Genomic DNA, 23,629 nt, shown 5'->3' with positions numbered 1-23,629 from the left:
GCAACCCGCCTAACAAATTCACAAACTTATTTAAAGAAAATTATTTTTAATATGTTAATTAAGCACTAATGGGCATGATTAACATGGTTAATGGGCCTAAGTTTGGTTAGTACTTTATTAACTATTTAATATGTAATTTTAACCCCATAACCTACACATCACACGCCCCACACCCCAACTCACTCAAAGTTCTCTATAAACCACACGACACACACATACTTTGAAGGAAGAAGCATCAAAATCTTCTAGTGTTCCAAGCCAACGTTTGACGCCGTTCTTCGCAACCCTCAACGAGAATTTGTGCGTTAAATACGCAAAGGCACACATAATTCTTTCCTTTAAACATCATCACACCATAATATGTGTTCATGTATGAATTGTATGGAAAAACAAGTGACACTTTTGTTATTTTTGTTTTTGAACATAACATGAAATTTCAAGCATGATTGTTTATCCAAATTGTGTTGTTTACGTGCATAAAGGGGGCTGCCATGATAAGGACTTGATCAAACTTTGTTTTACATGACTAGAGTCTTAGGAACACACAAAAAACGTTGCACATCAAGGAAAGATCAAGCCGGAACCAATTTCTGTCAAGGGGAAGGGCTCGTTTTTGTGGCTTGATGCTTGGCTTGGGTTTGGTTGGACCAGGGCTGGGCTAGAGTCTCAGGAGGGGTCAGAGAAAGGGTCCTAGCAACGTTAGGGCTCGATTCAAGGGCTAGGGGAGGATTCCTAGCAAGCTAGGACTCCCACCGAGAAGCCATGCAGGTCTCACTTGGTGCAGTAGCCACGCAAAGTTCCAAAGGCTCGGCCAGGGAGCTCGGGCTGGGCTAGGTCAGGTGGTCAGGATCCTAGGATGGTGTTAGGAGTCAGGGCCAGGGGCTGGCTCAGTTGGCTAACATACAAGAGTCTTTGTCTTGAGTAGAGTCCTCGGCCGTGAGTGCAACAGGGTTTGTGGCTTGCTGTTGGGGCTAGGGTCGGGTTCCTTGGGTGCTTAGGGGCCAGTAGGGTTCGAGGGAGGGCTGGCTTGATGTTGGCTTAGGCTGGCTCGAGCTTGGCTCGTGAAAACGTGAGTGTGGCTCGAGGGTAGGCTCGTCGGAGAGCTTAGGGTTTCTTCTTTGTTAAATAAATCGAAACACGGCTCACAGAGGTTGAGTCATGGTTCACGAGGGCTAAAATAATATAAAAAGTCTAAGGTTTGAATTTAGAAATTTTATATTAAAGTTTGGAATTTTTCGGGATCAAAACGCATAAAAAACGATTAATTATAGAATAATTTAAAAGCCTAGTATTTAAGCTAAATGAAATTATGGAAATTATAATTTAGGTTTAAATAATTATTTGTGACATATTAGAGTCAATGAAATTAAGAAAATATCGAAAATGTGAAATTTTACATCTAGGGGCAAAACGGTAATTTTACACCCGAGAATTAGTGCACGTCATGACAGTGTCCTGAATGTTGTTTTATATGCTAATATGATTATTTTAAATGTTTATGAAATTTTATATGTTAAATCATGATTTTTTTTAAATTTTTATGGATTTTTATGATTTAACATTGACATTTAAAAGATATGTATGTTCCATGCTTAGTTTAAAAGAAAAAAAAAACGATATTATATGCATGTTTTTATTAAGTGATGGAATTACAAAATGTTGAAGGACGTGAAGGGATTGTGACTAATACGATGATATGTTGGAGATATCGTGAGGATTATGGTCCCAGTGGGAGCCTGACGATCGTGTTTCCTTGGATACGAATACGAATACGTTAATATGTTAATACATTGGCTAAGACCCAGTTGACGGGTGTACTGTGGTTTTCTATAGATGGATACATCGCCCAATACGGATACGAATACGAGTCACAATCACAGTCTGAATTCAACAAACACGAATATGAATATGAATATGTTAATATGAATATGAATATTTTAATATGAAAATGTTTATGTTTAAATTTTATGCATTATTATGAAAATGTTATTTTAAGTACAAGTAATTGTTACTATTGTATGTGATCTGTATATGTATTATGTTGTTATCAAGAATATGATATGTCTTTAGACTCATTAGGTGTAATTGATGCATGTGATATTGATAATTATGATGTGAGAGGTCTTGATGGTTGACTTTGCTGGACTGTCGATGCACATAACCTGAGGACCAACGCTTCTATTTTCCGCACTTATGATTTATGTCTAAGACTTTCGTTAAAAGATTTTACGACTTTCATTTATGTTTCGAGTGGTTTTTGAGAGGTTTAGTATGAGCTATACTTTTTAAGTTTATTGTTTTTTCGGTTGGTAAAACGTTTAACGATTTCATGTTTTGACTATCCCTTTGATTTTCAAATACTAGTTGGTTGTTTTATTTTAAAATGATGCAAAAAATATTTTATATGTTTGGTAAAAGGTTCGGCCGATTCAATGGTGAGGTTATAAAAAAAATTCTATTACTTTTTAAGTTAAACGAATAGCAGACGTTTCAAGGACAACTAATGGAGATTGAAAAATACAATCCACATGTATGAAGTTCATCTATGAGGCTTAGGAATTTCTAGTATTTATGCAGACACTTAGAGACACAAACATTATCAAAGCGAAAGATATTAAAGGACTAAATGTCAATTATAATTTTATCTCCAAAGATTTCTAGAGAATCCACATCAATATAACAACAGAAGAAGTGCACCCCATATCTTTAAACATGATTTTAGATTAGGCACTTGGCTGCATTATCTAATTAAGTCCAACACTTTCCGGACTAAAAAAGGAATTCAAGGGTTACCTGTCCCTGGAATTTTTGCGAGTGATAGATGGAAAGCCGAAACTAGAGCCCTAGAGAAGAAGAACATACGCCACTCGTAGAGTGAAATTCACCGAGGCTCGAGCAAGATCCAGCAAAACTCTGAAGAGAGTCGCCACGTGAAGGTGTCGTCCACTGTAGCTACGGTTGATATTGATGCACTAGCCAGAGCAGGGAAAACTGTTGGCCTCAAACGCTGAAAGCCATTAAGAAGATGAGAGAAATCAAGAAATGAGGGGTAGCGATGGTGTGAGGCATTTTCTTCAGGCACAACAGTAGGCGCCGATGGGGGTTTGGGTCATGGAGCAGATGAGGGAAGGAAGAATGAAGAGTTTAAAAATTGTGATAGAAATATCATCTGGAAAGAGGAATTTGAAAAGGAGATATAGGTTTCTCACTGCAAATAGATTACACTGATGAACTTTAGGTTAAGAAACATTAAAGGAATTAGGGGTTCAGGGAACACACACTCAAATTTAATTTGTTGGAGGAAGAACATACGTCCCAGCTGTCAATTCATCATCAAGTCTATAGAACCATTCCTCCCAAACATCAAATTTTACTCTGGGCTCATTTCTGAATTTTTGAAGAATTGAACACAACAAACAAGTTCAAATATAGCCAAATTGACCCAATGGGTCAAATTAGCCAAATTGTCCAATAACCCAAATTGGTTAGGGGTAATTATTTAACCCAAATCCTTTGAAGCTTACCATTGTTTAGCTCAAATTTTTTGAAGCCCACTAGCAATGAAAGCCCTTAAAATATGAAGAGTCAAGTGGGCAAGCCCATGAAAGGATCGGTTCATGACCACAATGGGAGGAGTTGATTCACGATCCACGATTAATGATCGTGAAAGATGACTAAACTGCTCGGTGAGTAGAACAAAAGCTGGAAAGAAGAATCAAAAATTTGTCTGTGTAATCATAAAAAAACTACAACAAAGTTTCTTCAAATTCTCTCAGTAATTTGTCTGTGTATATTCAATTTCCGGCAGTCTAGTTTCCTTAATTTTTTCAACTTTCTTGTAAAAATGTCATTCAATCTCATAACAACATAATTAAACTTGATGTTGTTCATATATTCTCTCTATAACTTCATCATATTCCTCACTTTATATTTTAACTTTGAAGTCAAACCGAGTGAATTATCACGAATGGTCGAATCGGGACACACAACGCTTATAAAAGAAGTCAGGTCATTTCACATTTGACATGATCACGTGTCTGGCACGTCCGCAAATTTTCGTGATAAACAGATTCAAACTCGTGATTAGATTTTTTATGTATCAGATTCAAATTCAAAACTCATAACATATTCTTTCTCTATTCTTCTTCATTTTATTACATCTTCAACATTTGTTTCAACATCTTCATATCGGCCATCAATGCTTTATCCTTGTGTCATTATTGCTTCAGTAGCAAGTGACACGTCTTTTCCTTTTTCTTGTTGATTTGAATTGAATATAGGCGGATTCCGAGCCGCTTAGGCGGCAACCGATTAATGCAGCAACTCCTAGAGGCGTCCTCTATAAGAAACCTACTATTTATTTAATATGGCTAAACGCTAAAATTTATTCCATTTTTCAATCATAAGGTTCAATCTTAATTTAACTCCATTAAAATAAATACTTTATTATCAATCTGTGAATATTCCACATCACATCTCATCGTTTAACCATCACAAATTATCTATATATGGAAAAGGTATCATGTAGAATAATTTGGAAAAAGAAATTCGTGGTGTTTTAAAAACCAAAGTTGTTACGATAGTCTATTATGTAACAATAAATTGACAATATCAATTTACATATTTTAAAATCTATGAGACCAATATTCCTAGAAACTTTTTCTAATCTGTTCAATATAGACACCCTCTGTAGACAATAATCACGCTTTTATGTTAAGACATGTATCAAGGATCAAAATCTTCGACCAAACATAATCTATGAAAAATATAATATTTTTATGTCAAAAATATTACTTTTCACTTAAAAAATGAACCAGATCGACATGTCTTACATGTGCATATATATACGTGAAACGTTTCACAGAGACCTACTTCCAATTAAATAATGAATACTGGCTAATAAAAAATAAAATTTATTTCGTTACCTAGAAAATAGAAGAAAGAAGACCCACCAGAATATTCTTTCGATAGAAAAGAAAAAAGAAAGAAACAAATTTAAGAAGTATAATTGCAACAGGAGGAATATCAATCTATTATTCCATGAAAAAACAATTCTAAAAGAAAATTAGGTAAGTGTAAGATAATTTTTCATATGTTAAGTTTATCTAGGAGAAAAAATTATGCAAATCAAGATTGTGAGCTTCCACCTAACACCAAGCTCTTCAATGCTGGCATTGAGTCTTCAAGGAGCTCCTTCTTGCTCAAAATTCTATCTGATGAACAATCATCCTCCTAAAGAACAATTAATCCAATAACATTATATTCGAGGATTTAGGGTCCAGTTGACTGAACATAAAGTCAATCTTATATGAATATATGATATTAAAGTAAGTTCACCTAAATTAGCTCTTCATATTATGGTGCACAAGCCGTTAATTGTAATACGAGGATTTCATAACATAATAGCACATCCTTAGTATCTTGTAGAACATTTCTACATTTTTATCATTAACTGGATTCTAAAAAGTTTTATGGGGAATAAACTCACGTTGCCAGTTCCTGCAGATATTAGAGCCAAAAGGGCTACTGCGGCACTTTGGTAATCTGATAAAGTCTTGAACGCGGAATCATCCAATTTACCCTACAAGCTAATCCATGTAAGATCCAGAATTGGGGAGACCCCCAATAATAAAGTTCAAAAGTCAGAGCAAATAATCATTCTACTCACACATCAGTTAGAGACATAATTAGATACCTTCATTCTAAATGTGAAACCACAAATCGAGTTACTTTTGACCGACAAGCTTACATCAAGTTATGCGCAACAGTTGAATATCCCATTTTCAGCAATAACCGGAGAAGGTGAACTCAAGCTACACCTAGTATTCTAAAGCAATTCTTGAGGCTAACAAGCTATAACATGCCAAAGCGAGGAAAAAATATTCTGATAACATTTTCAGATGTGGATGTGAACTACGACATTTTCAGATGTGGATGTGAACTACGATATCATTGGGATGTGCACCAAGGGCTCTCTTGCAAAGAAAAGTATTAGCATGAATATGTATGATAAAAGCTTCACTAGCATGAACTTGTTTGGGTGTGAAGAGGTAATGAAAAAGCATTTTATAATGAAAGGGCAACATCCATGTTCAATATCATTCAGTCGCCGCTGCCATCCTGAAGCCTCACATTCTCGACCTCCTATGACTATTTGAAAGCACAACTATAATCAATAAAGACTAAAAGTTATATAGAATGTTTTCATGAGAAATTAAATCTCACACCTTCAATCGAGAAACAGCAACAGAAATAGCCCTTCCTGGAGCTTGAAGAGCTTTTCCATGTACCTGCCGTAAGTAAACAAAAATCTAAATTAAGAACGAAAAAAATGTCAATTGTTAACAGTCTGTGAACAGGTTATGTGATATATTACAAAACAAAAACTGACCTGGATGTATAGTACAGAAACAACTTTAGGTAGAAGAGAAACAGGATCAGTTTCTGTCGAAACTTGAGATGTCAAATCCTGTAAATTTCAAGAGGATTGTTCCAAAATTTAGCACATCTGTATCTCAAAGATATTTATCTGCATGTTCAACAGAAGCATAAAATGCAAACATCCAAACATGTTGTTGAAATTAATGGACGGGAGTCTAAGTAATTCCAAACCTATATATCTACGCCTGTATATGTTATATACCTGAACCATCAGCTAGTGATTTGCTATGTCCTAGACTAGCGTTATGGAATTACCTAATTACCTTCCAAAAGCCCACAGATGTACCCTGCCTGCCTATCAACTCACAACACCACCAACATGAAATAGAGCTAGTGTTTATACTTAAGTTTGTGTCATCATTCATATAAATTAATTTTTGATCTATCTGATTGTTATTAACATGAGCAACTGACATCACTGAATAACCGAGTGTGTGCACACATACATTATGTGTGCTATGACTAGATAACTTGATACAGGGAGTGGGTAGAGTCCAATATCTGAAAAAGCAAAAGCTACTGAAAACAACAAGAGACCCGAAAAAGGACAAAGATGTTACCGAGACAAAAAGGACAAAGATGCTACCAAAAACAAAAAAGATTATTCAAATAGCTCCCCAGCTAAAACTATTAACTGAGTGATATTCTGAAAAATGTGTGAGGTAGAATCCCTTCTAAAAGATCACCTACGTACAGCATCATTCCAAATAAATAGCCTAGATTAACACACCAATTGAAATATTTTGCCACAACACTAACGAATATAATAATCATCCTGAAATGCTCATGCAATGTTAAACAACTCTCATTTGGAAATGATAACATCTCGGAGAACAATGAACAAAATCGATGACCAGGAACAACAAACCTTACGATATGAATGCAAAAGAGTCCTCTCCAACTTCTTATCAAGTTTTTTGAGAATTATCCCACTGCAAACATCGGGGCGGGGGGAAGAACTTTAGATCTATATGTATGAGCACTTGAAATACAGACCACAAAGGCATCTTCTTTACCTTTCCTCTGTCAATTCTCTCATTGCACTCATAAATAACTCAACCCGCTGCGTTACAAAATCACAATCCAAGTCATTAGAAAACTTAAATACCTAGACTCCAGGCTATATAGAGAGAGGATCATGTGTGATGTATGGCTTATATGAAGGACTTACTTTTCCCTCCAAAGTTTCAACTAGCCCAATAGCTTTGGTTGACAAAGATCCAGGTAAGCCTTTTGCCTGTGAATACAGAATTCGGAGTCATAATTCATGGTTTGAATAAGGATCAAATGCTGGAGAAGTATCCGTGTCACGAAATTCACCAGTGCCATTCTAGTGGAAGAGCTAAGTGACTCAGTTTTGGGATCCTGAGATTCCTCAACTTGAATTCCATTGGTTAATTTGCTGTGCATGTCCTACATAGAAAGATATTAGATTATTAGAGCAGAAAGACAATCATTTAGCGTTCAAAAAATTCAAATAAATGTAAAATCAGCATAAGTTACCAGGTTAACTAAGAGAGAATCCACCATTGGGGTAGCTGCAGTTCGTAACAAATGTTTGTGCAAAAGAACCTATCAGAAAAAGGAAACCGTGTCATTGAGCACTACGAAGGATGAATCACAGAGCAAATCAAAATTCAACCAAGGCCTTACAGAAATTGACTGGTCATCTTCGAATAAATCCAGAGCCTTTTCATATAGTTGAATGTTCAAAAAAGCCTGAAGATCAAGATGGTAAGGTCATTAGAAAACTGGTTTGTACAATAACTCCATTATGGAGAAAATACAAGTTCAGCTGCAGAAAATCAAAATGAATAAGAAGAGACATGAGAAGACTACTGTATATATCATGGGACGTTGAGTGATTCATAAGAACATAACAAATGCTTGTGCTGGATGCGATGCCAACTAATTAAGAGGAACTACTCAGTTATTCACAGACCATCCTCCAAATACTTCATAAAACAACATAAAAAGGGAGAATAAGCTAAGAAAATTTTCATTTAATTTTTTTTGAAACAAATAAAAAACGTAATGTCTGTCATTACCTCATCAAGCTTGCGCTGCAAATTATCGATTACTCGTTTCATTTTCTGAGAATTTTCTGTAAAAGCAGCATTTCTTCTTTCCATCCATGAATTTATAAGCATGGGCCTCAAATAGTTTGCCAACGGTGCAAGAATCGACTCGGGATCGTCAAAACCTTTGTAATACGAGTCTTTGTCAAGTCACATGAAAACAAAGGACTCCAAATTAGTAGACCTGTCAGGAGCTTCATAAAACACGCACCTTGCTCTTCTAAATCGGGGATCAGCTCTTTTATTTTCTGGATTAGTGATTCTTCTGATAGAAAGATAGGATTGTCCACTCTATTAGACTTTTTAGAACCTGATTTAGAATCTGGTACTTGTAAAGCAGAGATAACTTTTCCCTTTTTCTGGTTTTTCTTGGATTTAGTCACAGCAGATTCTTGGAAGTCTGGCACAATTTCAGAACCCCCCGCTTTAACATTCCCCATTGATTTTCCTTTTTTCTTCTTGGATCCTTTCTCTGGCATTGATTTACTGATACCACTTTGACTATCAAAGTCATCTGGATCAGCTTGACTGATAACATCATCACGCCCTTGTTTGGAATCTTTGGCAGGTTGTGAATCTTCAGGCAGTCCAGACACATGAAAGGTTTCCATATCTTTCTCAATGCGATTGAACAAATCCTATCAGATGTCATAAAATATAACTGCTAAGGTATGATCACAATTAGCATCTGATTCAACCATCAATACGCTTAGAGCTAGAAAAAGGTACAATAAATACTGGAGAAAATATAAAAATTGCCAATTACGTTTATCAACAATCATTATAAAGAATATGGAAATGAAAATTTTCGTAAGCATTTCATAAACAACACGTGCTCACGTCAAAAAAGTTATGGATGTAACAAGACTAAAACGGGGAAACTTTGATATAGGTCGGCCTTCTAGTTTTTCAAGAGAACAATTAGTTTGCCTAACAAACACGAATTTTAAAAATCTGACCATGTAAAAATAACAAGATATAACAGATAAGGACACGTAAATATTTATTAACATATTATTGACCATATACAGCAAATGAATTTTTCTTAACAAGTATTGAAATAACATCAGTTCAAATATAAAGTAGGAGAGATTTCAATTTAAGTAAAAGTATATCATTATACATAGACCAAACACAAGCCTTTTATTTAAGTAAAGCATATAAATCATCACATTATGACCTGTGAAACCTTTTTTTCACTAAGACAAGGAATTGAACATTTCACCACATCATCAGATTCAAGCAATTTTTTTATTACCAATAATCCAAGAAATTTTAACGAGTCTGTGTACCTTTTATTTAAGTAAAGCATATAAATCATCACATTATGACCTGTGAAACCTTGTTTTTTCGCTAAGACAAGGAATTGAACATTTCACCACATCATCAGATTCAAGCAATTTTTTTTACCAATAATCCAAGAAATTTTAATGAGTTTGCTTATTGTAATTTCTAATTTAAACACAAGCATAAAACCATCTCAACCACCAGTTATGTTTGTCATGGAAAACAGAATTCTCACTGAAAGGGGAAACAGACTTTTCTGGTACATCATTGTACATTGCACCTTTTGGACCACATGGTTAGAGCGCAATAACAGAATTTTCAGCGACAAAGAAGATTCGTTGGAGAAATTATGAGAGAAGATAAGATTCAGAGTAGCAAAATGGACGACTAGTGTGCTGGTGTTTCAACATTTACTTTTATCCGACCTAGTTAGGGATTGGTGTTTTATTTACTTATGATCTTGTTCTAGTTCGTTGATCAGTGGATAGACTGTGGATTGCTCATCCACTGGCTTTGTATTATCAATTATTACTACTATAATAAAATTCTAGTTTCCGATCAAAAAAAAAATTGAGAACTCAAACTTAGTCAAACATATTCCTAGAAATTCAAGACACTTACCATGACAAAAGATTCACTGAAAAGGTAGGAGTCCCCCAATATAAGTGTTTTCCCAGACTGAAACAGAAGACAAGGTCATATAAATGGAACAGAGAGAGTAATCGTTAGGCGAATAGCATAAAAAGGTAGCAAACAAATGAATCACCTTCAGAGTTCTTTGAACAGATGGACAGAGTGACAGGATCTTGGATGCATCTTCAGGCACAAAGGATGGAGGTAATACGGAAAGTGAATTGAACCTGCATTTCACAGGGAAAAAATCTCATAACAAGAACGTACAAATAAACAGAATCTTTTATGTACCACGGACAACATAGGATGTTACAGTTGACGTAATTCTATCGGACCATCCTGCATTTTGCTGGACCTCAGAACATATATATATTTTGTCAGGTAATGATATGCCAATATCATATATTATTGAACAGACGTGTAACTTGTCAAGTCAATGTTAATAATTTGTTTAAGTCATTACCTATCAATGCCGTGGATTGTGGTAAAAACTAAAAAAGAAATTTAAAGATGCCCAATCGTCCACAATAGACTGAGGAATTGCACAAATTTTTTTTTTTTGATAGAAAACTAATTTTATTATAATATTTTGAGTTTACACCAAATGCTTGGATGAGTAATCCGCAACATCGTTACAAGAAGACTAACTTAAAACACAACTCTATGACATCATCATACAAATCTCACGACCATACAAATTTTCAGTCCCTAACTAAATCCGAAATACATAAATGATTGTACTCTTGCAAGTTTGTCGCCCAAGATGCGACTCTGAATTTTATTTTCTCCCAGACTTGATCGACGGACTCCGAAACATCTTCAAATATTCTGCTATTCCTTTCCAATCATAGGGACCAAAATATGTAATGTATTATCAAATACCAGAAGTTGCTGTATTTTTTCTCTATGGGACCCCCGGAGTCCGAATAAAAAAGATCTTTAGCTTGCCTCGGAAAAGCCCATTGAAATCCCATTTCTTTTATAGCTCTCATCCAAATATCTCTAGAAAAAGAACAATGCAGAAGTAAATGATCTTGATTCTCCTCGTGCTTTCGACATAAGCAACACCACTGTGGGCTTAAAACGCCATCCTTCCACCGTCATTGCACCGAATCGCACGTAGGCAACTTCCCCAAGGCCATGATCCACGAGAAAATCTTAATCTTTTTGTGGAACTTGTACTTTCCAGATATTATGAAAAAAACCGAATAATGGGAAATTTGAAGTTGGGAAGACAGAGTTATAAAAAGAATTAACAGAGAACAACCCTGACGGGTCCCCCTAACCAAACTCTAAAATCCTCAATACCCATCTGCAATCTGACACTCTCTAAGACTCCTAACAGGAAAGTGAACTCACCTAATTCACCCTCAGTAAGATCTCTTCTAAACCTCACATCTCAAAAGATAGAAGAACCGCCCCCACTATTGTCAATGTCTACGAAATGACGGATCGGTTTGTTGGTTGAAATTCAAATACGAAACAAAGACGGAAATCTGATTTTAAACGAGACCCCTCCCTCCCAAACATCCTCCCAAAAATGAATGATATTTCCCTGTTTTGGCACCCCCCTAATAAGATGGTGGAAAGCCTGGTAAGACCGAGAGATAAACTTCCAAGGACTTCTAAATGTCGTTTTCTCTGCCAACCCCAAGTCCCACCCATTTTCCTGTAGCCCATAGACGCTCTTAATAACTTTTTTCCACAACGACCCCCTTAACACTGAACATCTCCACCACCATTTACCAATAAGAGCCTTATTCCTTCCACTGAACATCTCCACCACCATTTACCAAGAAGAGCCTTATTCCTGAGACAAATATTCCCCAAACCCAGACCTCCTTTTTCCTTTGGTTTACACACCTGCTTCCATCCGACCACATGGCAATGGTTCTCCCCGTCATCACCATCCCACAAAAAATACCTCATCAGTTTTTCCATTCTTGTAGCCACCCTAATTGGCACTTTGAAAAGGGACATGAAATAAGATGATATCGCGCAAAGCACGGCCTTAATCAAAGTAAGCCGAACCCCTCTCGAAAGGAACGACTTCTTCCAACTTGCTAATTTCTTGGATATTTTTGAAAGCACATGTTCCCAGAATTCTATTTTGTGGGATTACCTCCCAACGGTACTCCAAGATACTTAATAGGCCACCTCTCTTTTTTGCATCCAAAAGTTAACGTCATATCATCGACTTCCTCTTCCGAACAATTCAATCCCAGCACAACACTTTTGCCCAGATTAATTTTCAACCCTAAAATGGTGCCAAACTGTTTGAGTATGTCCACTATTGCCAACACATCCTTTTGTGATTTTGCGAAGAACGGAGTATCATCCGCAAACTGTAAATGAGAAATTTCGATTTTATCTTTCCCTACTTCGAGCCCCCTTACTTAATTAACTGACCTTGCCTTGTCCATCATTCTCCCCAACCCATCGACGACTAAATTGAATAGGAACGGTGATAATGGATCCCCTTGTCTTAATCCTCTCTCCCCTTTTATTTTCCCGCACGGTCTTCCATTAATAAAGATTGAGAAAGATACATTAAAAACACATCCCCCGATCCACCTCCTCCATCTCTCACCGAATCCTTTATTGCTTAACACAAAGTCTAGAAATAGCCAGTCGACATTGTCAGATGCCTTTTCCAAGTCAATTTTGAGCACCCATCCTTTTATTTTCTTTCGTTGATATTCTTCCACAACGCGAGGAGGCAACAATCCAGTATTTGTCTTCTTTAAATAAAAGCACACTGGTTCTCCGCAATGGTATTACACAAGACTTTCTTCATTCTACATTTCTACTTGTCAAGACCTTAGCCAATACCTTATACAAACTCGTAATCAAACTGATGGGTCTGAAGTCGTTGATCTTTCGCGCATCATTTTTCTTTGGGATAAGACAGATGTAAGTTTCATTTGTGATTCCATCAACAATCCCATCTCCAAAAAATTCAGCAAACACCTTTAACAGATCCACTCTCACTGTATCCCAGTTGCTTTGAAAGAAAGCCAGTGTGAACCCATCCAGCCCTGGAGCTTTGGTACCATCGCTATCAAACACCGTCCTTTTTAATCTCCTCCTCCTCGAATGGTTTTTCCAATTCCTCTGCATCGACACTCCGTAGAGGCCTCCAATCCAGCCCATTGAGACCCCTCCCTACCTCATCAAAACTCCCCCTTCACCTTCCGATTTCCTAAACAAATTCCTATAAAACTTTAAAATCATTTGTTCTATTTGTTTTTCCTCAGTAATCACACCACCATCCTCCAATTCCACTTTGTCTATCAATGCTCTGTTCCTCTGTTATTGAGTAAGGAGTGAAAAAATTTTGAGTTCTGGTCCCCTTCTTTGAGCCATTTAACTTTTGGCTTTGAATCTGGAAGTTTCTAAATGACACATTTTCCAACTCACACCTTACTACCTTTCTTTCTTCGTTTAATGCTTCCGACCATATTCCACCGGCCTCAATCCCATCCAACTGCTTAATCTTGTTGCTCAACTCTTTGAATCTGACACCCACATCTCCAAACACTTCTTTGTTCCATTTTGAAACCTCTTTTATTTTTGCATAAATTTGTAACCTTCCCACCCCCAAATACCCCCATTGATCCACCATGTCCTCACCAACTCTTTGAAATTACAATGTGACAACCAAGCATGCTCAAATCTAAATGGAGTTGGGCCCCATCTCAACTTAGCGATATCAAGCAAGACAGGGCAATGGTCCGAAGTAATTCTTGGTAGCACCGTTTGTCTAAAAGTTGGGAATAAGTTCCTCCAACCCACCGAGAAGAGGAATCTGTCCAAACGACAGCAAATCGGCACCGATCTAAAATTTGACCACGTGAACTTGGCATTCATAAGCGAGGGGTCATGGAGCTCTAACTCTTCTATCAAAACATCGAAACAGGACATGCTTGTAGTTAAAGAATGACTATTCAATTTTTCTCCCGAATTCCTTACAACATTAAAATCACCTCCGAGACACCAATTATCCCCGCAAATCGATTTCAAACCAAATATGAGAAAGCTAAAGAAAAAAAGAGAGAAAAATGGAGGTCAACACTAACTTGTTCCTTGAATGATTTGGGATTTCTATTCCGTTAATACTTCTTGGTGTTATAAAACTGAATAATGAACTTGTTTGATTACCTTTAAGGCCCACTGAAAATTCGGTATGGATGTGTCATGTGCACTTCGAACCATGACACGACAGACGCAAACCTAGGCCCAACCAATATCGTGCGGCACACATGGGAAGCATCATGCAACAACATAGATTAGGATCAGTTTTCATTTTTATTTAGGTGGTTATTTTAAATAAAACGTGATAGGATCAGCATCCGATCACTGGTCTAATAGATTAGAATTTGGTTTTAACCTATCTTTCAAAGGTTTGAATTGATATAGCTTATCTAAAAATGGTTGTATTTACGTATTATGATGATCAATAAAAACAACTTACATTCATTTAAAAAAAATCACGAATTTGTGGAGATCGAGAGAACACTCCTTGTTTACAATTCAAATCATAGCTTGAAACGGCAGAAAATCTCACAAACACAAACACACTGATCTGGCCGACTTCACAGTAAACCGGCCCATAACTCTATACCGGCCCATAACTCGATCTATATCCCGTGCTTGTGACAAACTGGCATTAGAGACAGGGGCTATGGACGATTTACATACTGTCCAGAAGCAACTAGAGGCCCACCTGAAGATGTACAAGGAGGACAAGCTGGCAGCGGAACAACGACATAACACTTCAGAAGAAAAATCCGAGTCACACCACAAAAATCACCGACAAACAGAGGATAGGGAAAAAGGCTTTGTGCCCAAGTTTTCTATATTAAATTTTCCAGTCTATGATGGAAAATAAGGCTCTTTAGGGTGGCTCAACCGCTGCAAATATTTCTTTCGTCATCAACACACATCCGAGGGTGAGAAGGTAGGGTCGGCATCATTTCATCTTGAGGGCGAAGGACAATTATGGTTCTTGCGAGTTGCAACTAGACAAATCAAACTTAACATGGGAGGAGATTAAAGATCAGTGCCACCTGAGATTCGGACCAACCACGGATGACAAACATCTAGGCGACTTGGTGAAGCTCCAACAGATAGGTACTGTGGCAACATATCAACTTAGGTTCTCCAAACTATTGGCCCGAGTAGGGGCATTGACACGCACGCAGGAGATCAAAATTTTCTCGGTGGACTACAGGAACATATTACCATCGACATGGCGATATAAAAGCCCGTGATCTTACATGTGCCATGAATCTAGCCTGATTATACGAGCGACGCACAGGCCTTCAGATCCCACCACATCGCCGCCTTACTTCGCCACAACAACGCATTCCGTTTGTCAAACAATTAAGCAGAACCGAAATGGAAGCACGGCGAGCAAAAAGGCTATGCTATAACTGTGACGAAATCTACACTCAGGGTCATAGTTGCAGAAAATTATTTCTATTCGAAAGGGTTGAGGATGCCATAAAAGAAATACAGGCAAAGGTAGAGAGGAAAAGAACATGGAGGTATCTATTCATGCCATCTCAGGAAAACGAGGTGCACAAACCATGCAGGTGGTAGGCTATGTTCAAGATCAACCATTGAAGGTACAAATAGACTCCGGTAGCACACACTGTTTCAAACATCAAACAGTGGCAGCAGCGCTCAACTTACCCACCAAGGAGACCCCGTAAGTCCGGATCACATAGCCAACAGAAAACAGTTGCAATGCTCAGGATTTTGTGTGCAGGTCTTGCTGATGCTGAACCAGTCAGAATTCTTGGTAGAATTCTTCATCATTCCACTAGGAAGTTTCGGTGCAATGCTAGGCGTGAATTGGCTAAGTACGTTGGGAATAATCACTTGGGATTTCTAGAACATGTTAATGCAGTTCACATATGGTGACATCCAGGTCATGCTCCAGGGGGTAGCCGAATCTGACTCCCTTAATTATTCGATCCAAGGCGACAATAAATGGAAGAACTCACATTGGGACAATTATTGGAGGAGTTAGAACAATCTTTGCGGAACCTAGTGGGCTCCCTCCTACACGAAGCCACAACCATAAAATCGTATTGCTACAAGGAATCGATCCAGCAGTGGTGCGCCCTCACCATTACCCTCATGCTCAGAAGGATCATATCGAAAAGCAATGCGCAAAGATTCTAGCCAAGGGGATTGTTAGGCCAAACACCTCTCCCTTCTCAGCACCAGTCTTTTGGTGAAGAAGACATATGGTTATTGGCGCTTTTGCGTGGATCATTGCACTCTTAATTTGAAAACTACTAAGGATAAATTGCCAATTTCAGGTAATTGATGAACTCTTGGATGAACTCAACGGGGCTCGGTAATTTTCTAAGCTCGACTCACGGGTTGGGTACCACCAGGTTCTAACGGACCCAGCAAGGGTACTAAATGAGCACTTCTAATTCCTAGTCATGCCTTTTAGCTTGACCAAGTAACCAACGCCCCATTGACATTTTAGGCCATTATGAATTCTATTTTCGACTGGTTCTTGCATTTTTTTGTGCTAGTTTTCTTTGACGACATTTTTATCTATAGTGGTTCTTGGAAGAAACACCTACATCACTTGCATGTGATATTTTCGACTATGAGGTAGCATCAAGTGCCAATTGGCCAAAACAGAGGTTGCGTATTTGGGACATGTAATCAATCAATTGGGCATTAAAGTGAACGAAGACAAGATCCAAGCAATCTCCTTGTGGCCACAACCAACCACGATACGTGCCCTCTGGGGATTTTTGGGGCTCGCGAGCTATTAGCGAAAGTTTTGTTAAGGATTTTGAGATCATCGTTGTTCCCATGACTAAGATCCTTCAGAATAGTTCCATCTATTGGGACACCACAAATGCATTAAAAAGGGCAATGGCTTCAACGTCGTTCTTGACACATGCCAATTTTTCTTAATGCTTCTGAATCATGGTTAGGGGTTGTTTTACATCAGAATAATCACCCTATTGCGTTCTTTAGTCAAAACCTTTCAACTCACTACGGGAAATTGCCTGTTTATGAAAAGGAGCTAATCGAACTAATTAAAGCGGTTCATCATTGTCTGCTTATTTTTGGGGGTAACGACTTCGTAGTCTGGACGGATCATTATAACCTAAAATATTTACTAGAACATTGTATTACAACGGCCCCACAACAATGGATCAGTAAGTTATTGAGGTTAGACTTTACGTAGGATACAAGTCGGGAAAATCAAACATAGTGGTTGATGCTCTCTCTCGCCGCGATGAAGACGACTCTATCTCCCTCTCTGCAATCTTTATTCCTTGACTAACATGGGAATCTTAAATGAAGGTTGTCATTGCGCCAGATCCAATATTGTAAGCCATTATTCAGAAGATAAATGAGGGCGAGGCACTGGGGCCTTAAGAATATGCGGATGGACTCTTGTTGCATAAGAAAGAACTATTTATTCTTTCCAATACCAGCCCTCGCGACAGCCATAATCACGTTCATCCACGGACACATGCCATGAGGGCTACCAGAAGAGTCTTCATCGTATTGTTCGTGACTTTTATTGGCCTGGTATGAGAGGCCATATTCGTGACTACATGGCTGCCTACCACATCTGCCAACGCAACAAGGTTGACAATTTGAAGCCAACCTCTTTTTGTCCCTCATTATATTTGGGCAGGCATATATATGGATTTTATCTGGGGTCTTCCTTCGTCTCAAGGTAAAAATGTCATCATCGCTGTAGTAGACAATTTCTCAAAATACTCTCATTTTATCGCATTGTCGCACCCGCACAAGGCTGTTCAGGTTGCCCGAGATTTCTTCGACAATTTTTTAAAAATACATGGCCTTCCAGAGTCTATCGTAAGTGATCGGGATGTTACGTTCACTAGCTCTCTTTGGACGGAGCCGTTCCGACTGAGTGGCACTCGCATTTGCTTCACTCCCGCTTATCATCAGCAGTCCGATGGCCAATCCGAGGCAGTTAACCGCATTATCGAAATGTACCTTGGTTGTTTCTCGGGTGACTTCCCGAACAAATGGCTTCAGTGGCTTTCTTGGGCTGAATTTTGTTACAACATGGGCGTTCAGTCTTCTCTGCAGGCTACACCTTTTGAGGTGGTGTATGGAAGACCACCACCACGCCTACTGTCATACTGCGCAGGGGCTTCAAGAATTGATACAGTAGATCACATCCTTCTCTCCCGTGATCAGGTCTTGCTCCAACTTAAGGAACGCCTGCACTCCACCCAAGCTCGCTTGAAGACTCAATACGACAGGCCATCTCGATGTCCACTTATAGGTGGGCGACCAAGTTCTGGTGCGTATCCGTCCGCACCACCAAGTCAGTGTCTGCTGCCGCAGCAACAAGAAGCTTTCCTCTCGACATTATGGCCCTTTTGGTGTCCTCGAATGCATTGGTCAAGTGGCCTAGATTGACCTCCCTACATCCGCCAAAATACACCCGGTGTTCTACGTTGCATGCTTGAAGCCATTCAAAAGCAATACCGCTTATGAGACAACCCTGCCAGCGTTTGCAACAACTGACCCACTACCAAGTCCGTAAGCTATCTTCGACGCCTGTACCCACCACAGCAATCGTGAGTTCTTGGTTCGGTGAGAGGGTTTGCCTTCCACAAAGGCTTCTTGGATGGATGCCGAGTCCTTACCTAGGCAGTTTCCTTCATTAGTGCTCGTGGACAATCAAGGTTCTTTGGGGGGGAGTTCTGTCATGTGCACTTCGAATCATGACTCGACACACGCAAACCTAGGCTCAACCGATATCGTATATGAGCGTGGCACACATGGGAAGCATCGGGCAGTAACATAGATTAGGATCAATTTTCATTTTTATTTAGGTAGTTGTTGTTTTGAGTAAAACATGATAGGATCAATATCCGATCATTGGTCTAATAGATTAGGATTTGGTTTGGGTTTATCTTTCAAACGTTTGAATTGATATAGCTTATCTAAGAATGGTTGTATATATTCGTATGATGATGATCAATAAAAACAGCTTACATTCATTTAAAAAAATCACGTATTCGTGGAGATCGAGAGATTCTCTCTAACGAGCCTCTACACTTATTGTTTACAATTCAAATCATAGCTCGAAACGGCAGAAAATCTCACAAACAAAAACACATTGATCTGACTGACTTCACATTAAATCGGTCCATAACTCATTCTGTATCCCATGCTCGTGACAAGATGACTGCAATGTATCAGCTCTTTCAAAAAAAAAGAGGAGTTGATCGTCAATGATAGTTGAGAAGTATTTTAACTAAAGTCTTCATCCTAGGCACAGCCAATAAATTGCTTCTAACGCTGAATAATTATACAATGTATCTCACTTTTTCAAAATAAATAGGCCGATTACTGGCAAAGCAAACAATATTTAGAAGGATGAAAAAATATATAAGTGTGATTGTCTCAACTCCTCGATCAATACCGAACCGGATTTTGGTCGGTAAAACTCAACCCTAGCCAATCAACAGGAACAAACACATAGAAATATTAATATGACGTCAATCTTTGACCCAAGTCATTGCAACATTCTTCGACTCATTTATACCCCTAAAATTTTACAAGTAGTGGAAATCAAATGACAAAAGGAACATATGAATTCGCAACTCACCAGCTACCATGTTCAATAGTGTCCTCCACTGAAGCATCCAACATTTCAATAAGTGAACCATGAGCAAAGACAGTGACCAGAGCAATACCTTCAGGATATCGGGACTACATTGATGATTTTATTCACATATCAATGAGATGCTGACTAAAAAATATAATTATTATATTTATTCTTTTGTATATTTAATTTTTGATGATGAAAGGTGTATTTGATGACGAAACCTGCAAAAATTGAATAGGTTGTGGAATTCCAAGTTTCTGGAGGGCTTCATAACTTATGAAGGAATTCTGCAGTACAAGAAGGAAAGTGAAAACTACTTCATGTTCAAATTTATACTCCACATATGGTTAATAAAAAGCACAAGCAAACATGGTTCAGATTGGCAACCTCTATTGATTAGTACTAACCACTTTCTTTCTTTTTTTTTTTATAGAAAACTAAGCTTTATTATAATAGTAGAATATTTTACAATAGACGCGGATAAGTAATCCGCAAAAAGCGTTACAAGAAAACTTTCTATGGCACTATCACACTATGATCATAACCATGCAAATTTACAATCCCTAACTATGTCTGAGTTACATAAATGGTTATACTCTGGCAACTTAGTTGTCCAATTGGCGACTCTGAATTTTATTTCTCCCAGACTTTGTCCACGGACTCCGACACATCTTCAAATGTTATGTTATTTCTTTCCAACCATATCGACCTAAATATGCACTGAGTTATCATATACCAGAATCTCGAGAATCTTTTCGCTATGGGACACCTTGACTCCATAGTAAATAGGTAATGCTAATCATGTATCCACAATACAACCTTATTTCAGACTTATGATTTGATTGAAAATTTAAACTAATATGCATTCTAACATTTGAAAGTGGACATTGACATCATAGAAAAAAGCTCGCTATATAATACTGGATTTGTGTTCTCATCCATTTTCTCAAGATTTCAGAAATTGCATAAGTTCTTGGGGGAATAATATTTTAATGTTTTTCGACATTGCAACTCGGTTTCTAAGTTCTTTCAAACCAGTCTATCATTAAGATATATCGAGTCCTTCAAATTAGCCTTTTTACGCACTTCTACCAGGGCTACAACAATGTGACCATCTGCAATCCCTGAAAAGTAATATATTCTTGCCTGTATCAGTATTTTATCATCCAAGGTAAGAGCTTGGGGGTTTGGCATGAGTAAAGAAGTTAAAATTTATAGCATCGCAGCATGATGGCAACGACGCTGAAAATCTATAGACAGACAATTCAAACTTCACAACCTCCATCAGGATGTTAGTCAAGAGGTGGCGGGAAAAGAAAGTTTTACTGTTGGACCTCTTTCTTTTTAGGTTAATCCCAGTTTACACTTCTGTCAATCTTTGACATGTGAATAAAAAAATTAAGAAAATGCACCATGATAGGTACTAGGTAGTGAATCAAACCTTCTGTGGCTCCTCAGTTTTGGGTGGTATATACTTTATTATGTTTAGATCATGTTGTAAAAGAAAGTTAAATGATCGTTTTCGAGAACTAATAAGCATTTAGTACATCATTTCAATCTCGATACAATTTGAAATAATTATAAGGAAATTGCCTAGAGTATTCATTTGCTCAAGCACCATAATTCTCAATAAGTATCTCAACTTTGAAATGTGCACTCAATCAATTCAAAAAAGCAGAGAGAAACGAAACAGTGCTGTATGATGTATGATGGGTAATGGAACAACAAAACCAACGATCTCAGTTCTGAAACTGACAGTTTTTCAGTTTCAATTGAAGGTGGAACCAGAACTGAACGACTTGAATAAGATATTGGTTTTGGTTCCTAACAGTTTTGGTTCTAAAAAGAAGCACTGCCAAATAATTTTGGTTTTCTTAATGTAGAAAATAAGTTTTAAAAGTGGCTTAACAATTGTTCTAAGAAGGGAATGACTTCCCTTTTCAAGACATACAGACTACAAATGATTATCAAAATCATATGCAATAGAAGAAGAAAGCAAGAAAAAAGGAGAGAAAATCACTTGCCTGTGAAAAGAAAGCATCCACGTACTCTTTCTGAGCTGTGGCAAAGACCTGCAGAATGATACAACAAGCCACAACCACTTGATTCCAATACTACTAAACACAAAATTAGCTCCCAAGTCAAGTATCACTTGCAGGAGCATATATTCCTCTAATGACGCCAGCAAGTAACATTCAAAGAATACAGTTTTAAAAAAGATCAGAACTTGTCGTAAGAAAATGTCATCTTACGTACAGAAGGAGTCCAGTTTACTCCAGCTCGAAGCGAGCCAAGTATCTCTCCTTCCTTCACCACACTATTAAAGAGTGACTGGAAAAACGAACTCTCAACTGCCACGCCACTCGACCCATCCATACCATGCAACAACACCTGCAATGAGCTCCACAACCCTGACAAATTCATTGGAACAGCAATACCCCTCGCTGCACCTCTTACCATTGCATTCACACGCGCAACATACGCTGGCGTGTACAATTGACCGCCTTCAAGCCTACCTTTTACCTATATACACAACAACAAAGTAACTATAGATCACATAACCTGAAAAAACAACATGTGTAACAAAATCACTAATTCTAACAAAAGAAATCTCAAAACTTATACGTACCAGAGTCCCGAGGCGGGTTTCTAACACAGAGACTATTAATTCGGAGCCCACTTGCAGCTGGCCCGCGATCTCTGCAAGAGAAATTTGGCTACATTCCTGAAGCCTTTCGTTAATTTCTTCAGAAACTGTGTCCCAATAACCGCTTGAAAAAAATTCTCCGTTGATCAACATAAGCGAAGAGTCGTTCGACACGACATGCTGAGCTTGTTTCTCGACATGGTATAAATCCACCGCTGTTGTATCTGCCAAATCAATCAACGATACGCGGCCCCTTTTATCAATTTCTGACAATATTTCATTCCTCAATTGCTCCTGAAAACATCTGACACGCTTAAGAAAAGGAAAAAAATTCAAACTGGAGGAAAACTAGCTGATCATGAATACCGACGGGAGTGATGTATTCTTTCCCGGAAGTGGTGTGGAGAAGATCAAAATCGATTATTTGAAGTAGTTGTAGTTTCTGGACCAATTCCACGACGTTTCGATCCGACAAGCGAATGCTGGATTTTGCCTGTTGGGCGAATTCGAATTGCTTCTGCAGTTCCAACAGCTCCTCGTCCATGACGGTGACGGTGTGGGAAAATACCGAAGCAAGAGTGTTAGACCGAAATGCAGACGTGACTCACATACACATATATTTAGGGGTTCCGAAGCGCACCAAACCATTTTTTCTAATATTTTATAAAAATCGTGATTAAAAATAATAATTATAAATCACACCGTATTCGCAGTTCGGTTATTTTTTTGTCAATAAGCCACACCAAACCGCATCGTCCAAACCGTTTACCATAATATTTGGTCTAAGACTATAATAATTTGTAAACAACGTATTCAATTAAAAAAGTCGTCCTTCATTGTATCTCAACTCTCTTCAAAATATTATTCCTACAAAATAAACTTATCTTCATCTTAATT

General features: G+C 38.0%; 1 protein-coding gene and 1 long non-coding RNA gene across 2 annotated transcripts; both read right to left on the bottom strand.

The window, feature by feature from the left end:
• Positions 1-5,005: 5,005 nt before the first annotated feature.
• Positions 5,006-23,347, bottom strand: LOC140803035 (E3 UFM1-protein ligase 1 homolog). The gene is made up of 20 exons (XM_073158714.1): positions 23,103-23,347; positions 22,715-23,026; positions 22,342-22,608; positions 22,110-22,157; positions 20,307-20,372; positions 20,086-20,189; positions 10,573-10,666; positions 10,428-10,484; positions 8,731-9,157; positions 8,490-8,644; positions 8,095-8,160; positions 7,945-8,013; positions 7,762-7,854; positions 7,613-7,678; positions 7,458-7,504; positions 7,310-7,373; positions 6,392-6,469; positions 6,228-6,290; positions 5,489-5,581; positions 5,006-5,232 (listed from the first exon to the last, which is right to left on the bottom strand). Exons 1-20 carry the CDS (start codon positions 23,274-23,276, stop codon positions 5,128-5,130), a joined length of 2,448 nt encoding a protein of 815 aa, XP_073014815.1. The 5' UTR covers positions 23,277-23,347; the 3' UTR covers positions 5,006-5,127.
• On the bottom strand, positions 14,883-20,079 carry LOC140803036 (uncharacterized). Its single transcript, XR_012111736.1, has 2 exons — positions 16,674-20,079; positions 14,883-16,583 (listed from the first exon to the last, which is right to left on the bottom strand). It is a non-coding gene; the product is annotated as an uncharacterized lncRNA (long non-coding RNA).
• Positions 23,348-23,629: the final 282 nt, after the last annotated feature.

This window comes from Primulina eburnea, chromosome 10, assembly GCF_022965805.1.
Source record: "Primulina eburnea isolate SZY01 chromosome 10, ASM2296580v1, whole genome shotgun sequence".
In the NCBI taxonomy this organism is placed as follows: domain Eukaryota; kingdom Viridiplantae; phylum Streptophyta; class Magnoliopsida; order Lamiales; family Gesneriaceae; genus Primulina; species Primulina eburnea.
The sequence above is the reverse complement of the archived record's forward strand: the minus strand, read 5'-3'. Positions and strand labels throughout refer to the sequence as shown.